Source organism: Narcine bancroftii, chromosome 4 (assembly GCF_036971445.1).
Source record: "Narcine bancroftii isolate sNarBan1 chromosome 4, sNarBan1.hap1, whole genome shotgun sequence".
Lineage (NCBI taxonomy): Eukaryota > Metazoa > Chordata > Chondrichthyes > Torpediniformes > Narcinidae > Narcine > Narcine bancroftii.
In genome coordinates, this window is record NC_091472.1 from 319,051,945 (window position 1) to 319,062,708 (window position 10,764).

A 10,764-nucleotide genomic window follows, 5' to 3' on the forward strand; every position below is an offset into this window, starting at 1 on the left:
CCTAACAATCTTCTGCCTCCTGGATTGGTTTAGCATTAGGTAATTCTGCCCACGTCTGTTCCCCTGGTCCATGTTGGGATCCTATATTAACCCATTCCCCACTATGACTATACTTTATATCTATGCCCTGTCTACATTCTAAAGGTAAATAATTGTCACCTCTGCTGCCCCTATTCCAGGAGGACTTAATACATCATGAGTAATTTAGGGATGTTCCAAAAACGGGGAACCAACAAGTAAACAATGCAGTAAATGGTAAAAACAACATTACAGCACTTTTTCCCGGCGTAGTGTAACTTTCAGATCAGAAGGATGAAGGACAGCACGCCCGGTGGAGGGTAGATTATCAATGTCTTTAGTCCGTGGATCAGCAGCTTGTTTAATTCGTTGTATATGAGTCCACCCCTTTTCTTTCGTTCGCACTGCAGTGTCTGTAATCAAAAGTACACAATAGGGGCCATCCCAGACAGGTTTTAGTTGGTGATCTTGCCATGCTTTTACATATACCCAATCACCAGGTTTAAGAATGAATAGGATACTCCAGGGGTGGGGAGTAACAGCTGCATGTCTATTTTCTCCGTGAGCGCAGCCTGTTTGGCAGCTGCATCTGCCTGTCTGTTCCCCTGTGGTTCAGGACTGTCACCACTTTGATGGCTCCGTACATGAACTACAGCTATTTCCTCAGGTAATGTAAGAGCATCTAGAGATTGGACAATTAAGTTTTCATGGATCAACTTTTGTCCTTTTCCAGTTATCATTCCCCACTCTTTCCAGATCTCCCCAAAGGTGTGCACTACACCAAAAGCATACTCTGAGTCTGTGTAGATCATGCGCACCTTGTTCTCTAGACCCTGGAGAACTGTACAGAGGGCATACAATTCACAAGATTGTGCTGACCAATGACTGGGAAGGTGACCGGCTTCAATCACCACTCCTTCTTTCCCATCCACTACACTCTACCCGCTATAGCGAGTGCCATCAATGCAACGAGAAGATCCATCAATAAACCACCTTTCACCCTCCTGTAAAGGCTCATCACTTAAATCCTCTCTAATTTTGGTCTGCAAATCTATTACCTCTAAACATACATGCTCTAACTCATTTATGGTATTGTCAGAATTTGGAGAAACCAAGAAAGCTGCTGGATTGTGTTCTTTATTCGTAATCAGTGTCAAATCATCCCTATCCATTAGGATCGCTTCATATTTTAAAATTCTAGAGTCTGTGAGTCACCTTCCAGCATGTTGTAAGAGAATATTGCGGACTGTGTGAGGGGTGTGAACTATCATCGGGGCACCAAACATAATCTTTCGTCCTTCCTCATCTAAAATAGCAGTGGCTGCGATGGCTTGCACACACTCTGGCCAACCACGACAAACAGGGTCTAAAACTTTTGACAGAAAAGCAACTGGCTGTCTACAGCCTACTCTCTCTTGTGTTAGTACTCCGGTGGCTACACCTCCTTTCGCATTGGTATATAGGTCAAATGGCTTATTTAGGTTGGGTAAAGCCAACACTGGGGCACTAATAAGGCACTGTTTCACCAAGTTAAAATCTTTAATCTCTTCCTTTGTCCAGACAACAGCTTCGCCCCCTAGAATCGTGAGTTTATCATAGAGAAATCTGACCAGGCTAGAATAATTTTCAATCCAGATTCTACAGTATCCCACTAAACCAAGGAATTTCCTAAATTCTTGGGCATTCTTGGGAGGGGGGATCTGTAGAATACCATGTATCCTCTCTGGACTTATTTTCCTAGTTCCCTGACTTACCAGATGACCTAAGTATTTAACTTCTGATTGAACAAATTGTAATTTGGATTCGCCCACCCTGAGACCCTTATTCTCCAGAAAATTCAAAAGTTCAACAGTAAACTGCTTAGCTAATTTGTAAATTTTTCTCGTAATTAACAAATCATCAACATATTGTATCAACTGACAATTCTCTCTCCGAGGAGCCTCATCTAGTATTTGTTCTAAGACCTGGCCAAATAAATTTGGTGATTCTGTAAAGCCCTGGGGAAGGACCGTCCACCGATATTGATTCTTGTGTCCAGTAAAAGGATTTTCCCATTCAAAGGCAAACATGTCTCTGCTCTCTGTTGCTAACGGACAGGTCCAGAAAGCATCTTTGAGATCAATCACACTAAACCATTTACTATGGGGATCGATTTTATCCATTATTGTATAGGGATTAGGTACAACCGGGTGACGGGTGAGAATAATTTTGTTCAGCTCCCTCAAGTCCTGCACTAATCGATAGATACCGTCTGGTTTTTGGACAGGTAAAATTGGGGTATCAAAAGGTGACATACAAGGTTCGAGTATACCATCTTTCACCAACTGGTCAATTACTGGCTGCAGCCCCTTTCGGCCAGCCATCGGAATTGGATACTGTTTTCGTCTAATTACTTGTTCAGAATCTTTTAAAGTAACTTGCAGGGGAGGAATATCTAACACTCCTCTATTGCCTCTTTCTGCCCATACTCCAGGATTTATTAGTTCTCGATCTTCCTCGCTTAATACATACAATTGAACCCTGATACCTGATTCCTGTGGTCTGGTGCCGATAGCCAATTGGTCCTGTAAATCTCGTCCTAACAAACAAACTCCAGCTTGGGGAACTAGTAAAATATCCTCTGTTATTATCTTTTCTCTCATTTGTATTCTTACATCTCTTAATACAGGGACCGTAAAATCTCTTCCTCCTACTCCCGAAATCATCACGGTCCCCTCTATCTTAACACCCTCGGGTGGTTGTAAAATACTAGACCGGGCTGCCCCAGAATCTACTCAAAAGGTCATCTTGTCACTGTGGAGTTCTATGCTTAAATTTACCAATGGTTCTCCGTGCAGCCCCACGGTGTGTATTGGCTGAGAACCGTGACCCCCCATAATCTGCTTCCATCTGTCGGACTCTGGCTTTACCCTACCCTTAATTTAGTCTAGGTGTCGTCTGAGTCCAGTGTGTTCGTTAAATGAAGTGATAGGAGAATCAGTTTATTACACAGCATAAGAATAAAGCTTAACAGAGCTCTGGTTCAGTCGTTAGTTCATAGGTCACCTGCACAGTGAGCTATTCCCCGAGACTGACCTCTACTGTCCAGTCTCTACAGTTTATATAGCTCAACCTTATCATACAGAACAAAAGTTGGCTTTCTTTGCTAGATTTCTTGTATAAGATTTATCACAAGTAATTTCCTGCTCTGCAGTTATCTGGGGTGTAGAGCTCCCATCTTTTTTAATCCTCAAGGTCAGAATATCCTGTTGTTTTGATCAGAAATCAATTCATACCCCAGATATTTCTAATTATTTCTTTGTTCTCATCTGGCCATATTCTTCTGTTCTACTAAACACCTCCTTCTGTCTTAGCTTCTTACTGATTCCATTCTCTTTGTTTCTGACAGTCTCTGTCAGGATTCTTTTTGTTTATGCTAATCAACACCTCCTTTTGCCTTAACCTTCCTACTAAATTGTTTCATACCTATCCTCTCTTTTGTATCTTGGGAGCAGGCAATTCTAAACCTACTGTAATCAGCCAACTTTGCTACATACTGTGGCTGCCCCTTACTTACATTACTCTTTCCCTTCACCATGAGGTAAATATTAAATTGTTACATAGTACTGGATTCATGTATACAAACTGAATAGTACATAAGCATATATTCTACATATTTTCTATGATTAATTAACCCCTATATTCCAACACATCAGTGTGTAAGGTCGCGTCTCCCTGGCTTGCATTGGGCATTCTCTCTTAAAATAACGCACATCGAGACTAGTCAGGGGCACATTTACAAAACCGAGACCCCCCTCCCATGGGAACTTCCCGTAAAGGTCTCGTCCAGTTAGTTTCTGGCTTATCCTCTCCTTTATAATGTCTAGGTTCCTGCTCTCTGGGAAATGAATCAAAGGGTTCTGCCCTTTCTTCCCGGAGGGTCTCACACTTCTCTGAATTAAAGTCGCCTCTCTCTCTTGTCAATAGAGGTGGTAATCGAGTACTTTGTGAAGGGTCATCATACCACCCCTACTTTCTTCTCCTTTCTTTAGCTGTGGGGGAGGAGGGGAAGGTGCAGAAGGATAGAGCATAGGAGGGGGGGAAAGATAGGAGCCGGCATAGGAGGAGGATAAGGTGGAGGAAGGGAATATAACACATCCCATCCTTGTGTTTCAGGGACAAAATGTTCCTTATCTTTCTTGTCCTTGCATTCCTTTTCATTCAAAACCAGTTGATCAAACGATCCCCTGAGCCAGCAGGCTGCATATTCTCTGCTCTCAATATTATCTCTTTGATTTTGATAGAGCCAGATGTTCAATGCCTGACACATCCAGTCATCCTCGGATCCGAGCTTTGGCCAATATACCGAATTCCCTTTTATCGGGTTTTTTAACCCATTCCAGACAGCAATACCTGACCATGGTCTGTCTGTCTTTCCCACGGGTTTTCCCCGCACCCCAATCAGATAACATTAATCCTAACGGACTTTGCTTAGTTATCTGATTGTTCCGTCCTTCCTTAGGACTATTTCCCTTGCTACTCACACCTCCCATACTAACAGGTAAGTAAAATTCCTCTTACCGGGATCCAGTAGCTATTCCTAGCGCGCTTCCTTAACATCCTCCCGTCGTTTGTTCTCAGTGCCTCTTCTCGGATATCACTCGCTTCGTCCACTGACAAGTCACCCACCGTCCGTGAGTCCAGCTGAATCAGCCGGGGTGCACCTACCCTCGTCGTCGGGCACTCTGTCAGTGGAGGGAGTGGGATCCCGGACGAGCCCCCAATTGTGAGAAACAGAAGTTCCTTCACAGAATTTGCTCGAGACAAAAACTGAGAACAAAGAACTTTTATTCTACTATTACAACAATGCAAAGTTGGGGGCTTCCCCTTACCCTGGGAATACACACAGATACTGAGGCTGACCCAACTTTTATACATTTCATTTCAGTACAGAGATACCTTCCCCCTAACAATCTTCTGCCTCCTGGATTGGTTTAGCATTAGGTAATTCTGCCCACGTGGATTCTAACTTCTTCTCAGTTTATGTGCCTTCCTGCAAACTTGTTAGCCAGGAAATACCATGTCTTTGTTCTTTACTCATTGATCAATCCCCAAGACTTGCTAAAGCTATCCACTTGCTATCCTGTTTTGAAGATCCTTATTTTATTCTACCTTTATGACCCTTCCTCCCATTCCAGCATCCCTTCACCTTAAGTTAACCCATAATACTTCATTTCTAATGAGCACTTGCTTGACTCCTCCCATTCCAGTATCCCTTACAAAACCCAGGCTACTGCCGTTGTACTATTAACCACGAGGCTATGATGGGCTTTGCAAATTTAAGATACAGCAGGGTAACAGGCCCGACCGCTCACGGAACGATGCCACCAAAATACACAAATTGGCCTGGAAACCCCATGTGCTTTTAGAGGGTGGGATGAAACAGGAGCGCCCAGACAAAACCCACGCAGACTTTGGGAGAAAGTACAAAGTCCTTACAGGCAGTGCAGGGTTTGAGCCCTGGTCTCAGTTGTTGACACGGTAACAGTGTTGCCCAAATCAGGGTACTAACTGTGCTGCCTTGAGCAATGTGTTTGGGTAAGTGTGGGCTGGGGATGGAGTGGTTGACCTGAGTCTGTTCATGTGGAAAGTAGTAGTCGCATTCTAGAGAGGTTCAGGATTGAGATATTTAAGAGTTTTATGCATAGAGTCTGGTTGTATGCTCACAATCCAGTGTTGGTTTCAGCCTTGCTGAAGTGACAGGGTTTGCTACATTTGAGCAAGTGATACAGAGTCTCAAAAATAATATTTATTTTCCCTGTTAAGTAGCAATATGATAGAATTTGTAATTTCATTATAACACCTAACATGAAAAGTATTGTCTGACAATAAATCTGAAATCTGACTTGAATAAACTATCTTCGTAACCCACAGGTGTCATAGCGGCCGTGATCTTTGTGGTGACTTGTCTCCTCGTGGTCCTGATCCGTTACCTGTACAGGCACAAGGGCACGTATCACACCAATGAGGCAAAGGGCACAGAATTTGCTGAGAATGCAGATGTTGCTTTGAAGAACGATCCGAACTTCCAAGACTCTGTGGATGAAAGTAAGAAGGAATACTTCATCTGATGGCGGGATCTCCAGACCCTGAAAACCACAGCCAGGACTTGCAATCTGTGCTAGATTTTAAAAACCGCTCCGGTGAGGGCAGGGGAGGGGTGAATTTGAAAACAAAATCTGTTTATTCATTGTTAATTCTTTTCTCTCTGGAAAGAAATCACAACCTGGGCTCTTCATGTGCAAGCAAAGAGAACATTCTTGAAAAATGGACTTTGCAGGTGTCGTGTAGATTTCCTATGGTAGGTTTCCAAAGATGAGTACCACAAGTGTCAGAGAGTACAAGTGCTCGTATATTAAATTGGTGTCACCTTCTAGATTTAATAATTGCTTCAAAGATCCATAAAAGCTATAATATCTCTAACAAAATCCATAGCAATCTTTTTTTCAGACTAGGCCACTGGTCAAGAACCGTTTTGACAGTTTAAGTGCCAACACTAATGAATGCTTTTTTGTGTGTTCTACAACATGATTTAAGAAATTCTGATTGATTTTATGGCCTTGTCCTCTCTTGGTTAATAAAACATCATCTTGTTTATTGCTGCAGTTGAACTGAAGACCATATTTCTGAGCACTGCAGTGAGCCAATCTCATCCTTGCCTACTTTTTTGGTTGACGTAAGGAGCGAGAGCATTCAATAGTTACTCTCTCACATCCACTTTCTCAATGGAGAATTGAAATCAGCTCCTCTCCCTTCACTTTCCTCTTTCCCCTCAACTCCTCCTCCCACTCCCCAGCTACCCGTCTTTCGCTTATTCCTGACGAAGGCCCAAGCCTGAAGCTTTGGTCACCATTTTTACGTCCCGTGGACGCTAGCTGACCTGCTGATTTTCTCCAACTCATTTGTGTATTGCACTTGAACCCAGCATCTGCAGATTTTCCTGTTTAAATTGAAATTAGTTTCTCCTTAACTGAATTTTTCCACCAATTTGTCTGTGACTTCAGACAATAATCAAAAGCTGTGCACTGCCCTCTCTCCTCGCACAGCAATAGAATAGCAATTCTTCTTGAACAAAGTCAAGCTCAGGTTTTTGGGAGCTGCACAGAGGGTTGAATTCAATGCAGGAGATAAATGAAGAAACGAATTATTCTCTCCATCCTGGAAATGTGGTAAATGGTTGAAGTAAACGGGAGAGAGTTCATTAGGTCAGATCCTACTATTGTGTGACATTTATTTACATTTAAGGTATGTAATTTCTTCAAATAATTTGTCTTTATTTATTCTCTGATGTGCAGCTTAGCTGAACTCATCATTATTTCACATCATGGGTGATGTGCACTAATTTTCTTTCCTATTCTCGTATGTACATGAAGTAATCTATTTCAGTCAGATTGTTTTTCTTATTTTTCAATCCAGCACAAGCATTTTAAGTCAGGCATTTCTAATAGCCATTTAATATTTTACTGCAAGTTTTATTATGCATTGCAAGAAATGAAGGATGCTGGATAACAGGATTAGGAAATTATATTTTTAATTGTGTGTGTGTACATATTTTCTCAGTATTGTCCACTTTCACTGTGGTCCTGGGAGTAGTATCAGATTAAATTACTTATTTCAGTTCACCTTGGACCTTCAAGGCACTAATCATTAAATCTTCACCACCCTTGCCCTCACTCCCTTTACAAATCCCTGTTTACATCCTCCGGTGCTGTGTGACAATTCGGCATTTTAATCTGCTTAAAGCTCTTCTCCACCTCACAGTTCCCCAGAAGAGAAGTACAAATTCGACAAACTGGGAGAAGAACTATCTTGGGGCCGATATCTCCATGTACTGACAGCTCGTCATCAATGTTAAAGCAGTGGGTGTAGGTTTTTACATAGAAACGTAGAAGATAGGAGCAGGAGTAGGTCATTCGACCCTTCGAGCCCGCTCTGCCATTCAACGAGATCATGGCTGAACTTAAAGTTCAGTACCCCGTCCCCGCCTTCTCTCCGTAACCTTTAATACCCTTATACTGAAGAAATAGATCTAATTCCCTCTTAAATATATTTAATGAACGTGCCTCTACTGCCCTCTGTGGCAATGAATTCCACAGATTCATCACCCTCTGGGTAAAGAAATTCCTCCTCATCTCGGTCCTAAATGGTTTGCCTATTCTCCTCAAACCATGGACCCGGGTTCTGGATTTTCCCACCATTGGAAACATCCCATCTGCATCCATTCTGTCCAGTCCAGCCAGAATTTTATAGGTCTCTATGAGATCCCCTCTCAATCTTCTAAACTCCAGCGAGTACAATCCCAGTTTGTGCAATCTTTCCTCCTAAGTTATTCCTGTCATTTCAGGTATCAGCCTGGTGAATCGCCTCTGCACTCCCTCCATTGCAAGAACATCCTTCCTTAGATAAGGTGACCAAAACTGCACACAATACTCCAGGTGGGGTCTCACCAAGGCCCTGTACAACTGCAGTAAGGTATCCTTGTTCCTAGACTCAAACCCTCTTGATATGAAGGCCAACATACCATTTGCCTTTTTAACCGCCTGCTGTACCTGCAGGCTCGCCTTCAGTGACTGATGTACAAGTACCCCTAGGTCTCTCTGCACTTCCCCATCTCTTAATCTATTGCCATTCAAATAGTAATCTGCCCTCCAGTTTGTATTACCAAAGTGGATAACCTCACATTTATCCACATTGTAGTGCATTTACCATGTATCTGCCCAGTCCCCCAATTTATCCAAATCACACTGGAGCTTCCTGACCCCCTCTTCCATGCACACAACCCCTCCTAGCTTAGTCATCTGCAAATTTGGAGATATGACATCCAATCCCCTCATCCAGATCATTAATGTAAATTGTGAACAGCTGGGGTCCCAGTACAGATCCCTGTGGTACCCCACTGGTCACCGCCTGCCACTCAGAAAACGAGCCATTTATCCCAACTCTCTGTCTTCTACCTGCCAGCCAGTTCTCAATCCACATCAATACCTTGCCCCCAATCCCATGAGCCTTGATTTTGGAAGCCAGTCGTTTATGCGGGACCTTATCGAAGGCCTTTTGGAAATCCAGGTACACCACATCCACTGGCTCGCCCCCATCTATTTTACCTGTCACCATCTCAAAGAATTCCAATAGATTTGTCAAGCACGATTTTTAAAAATTATTTTACAAAAATTTGATGACCAACAAACACTAATAAGAGTAAAGACATAATTTTTCCCTTCCTGCAAGCGAAAGAAGGAAGAAGGGAAACCTGTTGCAAAACCTTTTTGTGGGTTACTTAAATATGCACTTATTATTAAAGATGTATAGGCTTCCTCCTGAACCAATATATGTAAACCCCGCTGAGGGCCATAGAGTATGGAAGCAAGCCCTTCACTCACTGAATCCTCACTAACCATCAATTACCTACTCAAGTTAATCCACCTTGAATTCTTTCTTTATTCCCATTCATTTCTACCAGATTCTACCACTCACTTCCATGTGAGGGGCAATTTCAACCTACAATCCTACACATCTTTGGGTGTGGAAAGAGGCAGGAGCACCCCAAGGAAACCCACCCAGTCCCAGTGAGAATGTGCAAATTTTACCCAGACAGTACCCAAGGTCAATTTCGAACCAGGGTCAGTATAGTTGTGACACAGCAAGTCTACTAACCGTGCCTTTGAGCAATTGAGGAATGAACAGTAATAGCAATGATAAGATGTTGGAAGCAACAATGAAGAAACATACATTAATGGAACAAACAATATATTTAGTGTGTAATTCCCACTGGAATCCATTGATATAGACAATAAAATGTGTTTCCTACATTCATCTGGATATGACCTGATCATTTGAACCTGAATATAAATGGCAGATGGAACTGAGGTCCAATTCTTATTTTTACTAATTATTATTTGGAATGAGAAAAAAAGTGAATTTCTATAAATAAAACCTTGCGTTACCTCAGTGCCTTACTTTTCAAGTATGGTTGCCATTATAACATGCATAAAATCTTCCATTTGACAGACAAAAAGCTCCACAAACAGCAAAGAGTAATGAATAAATACTCTTGTCACTGCATCGTTTGTTTGAAGTTCAGCAAGTAAGTTGTTGAGCAAAGTGCGATGGAGGTGTAATTGCCTCAAATTATGTCCTTTCACAATGTAATCGATGAGTCAGGATTCTATTTGTGGATCATTGAGAATCTGGCATCCACCACAGAGCAATGCTCTGGACCCTAACATTAAGAATTTTAATAATTAAATTGAAAACTCTTGTTAATCTTCAGCATGTAGGGAAACATTTGTGGAGAGAGAAATAATGAATATTTCAAATCAATGACCCTTAATATCAGCTAATATAACAATACTTACTTGTATCCAGATAGACAACTGCACTAAGTCAACTTCCCTCTCCACAGATCTGCGCGACATGCTGAATATCTTGCAGCATTCTTTTACAGATTTCTGGAATCTTTAGTTATTTGAATGTTCATTAATAACACGAGACAACAAAGATTTTGCTTCCTGAACACTTTTACGTGTATTTTATGGATTTTAGGCTGCAGATCACAAAAATCATCTTAAAATCTTCCTATCATGTATGATTTATTTCAGATATAACCTGTTTTAATGATTTCCTGTCCTGTTTTAAGTCCACTTCAGCAGACAAAACCATGAAGTGCAGCATGTCATTGAAAATTCATTTTCTACCTTCACGCTCGGA

General features: G+C 41.9%; 1 protein-coding gene across 11 annotated transcripts in view; it reads left to right on the forward strand.

The window, feature by feature from the left end:
• LOC138762331 (glycophorin-C-like) overlaps positions 1-9,866 on the forward strand; it is a 118,946-nt gene extending 109,080 nt beyond the window's left edge. For all 11 annotated transcript variants that reach the window (XR_011356897.1, XR_011356895.1, XR_011356898.1 and 8 more), the window contains one exon: positions 5,932-9,866. Coding sequence is in view for 2 of the 11 variants with exons in the window: in XM_069936104.1 (XP_069792205.1) it covers positions 5,932-6,128 (197 nt within the window). In the remaining 9 variants the exon portion in view is untranslated. The remainder of the gene's footprint in view (positions 1-5,931) is intronic.
• The last annotated feature ends 898 nt before the right edge of the window (positions 9,867-10,764 follow it).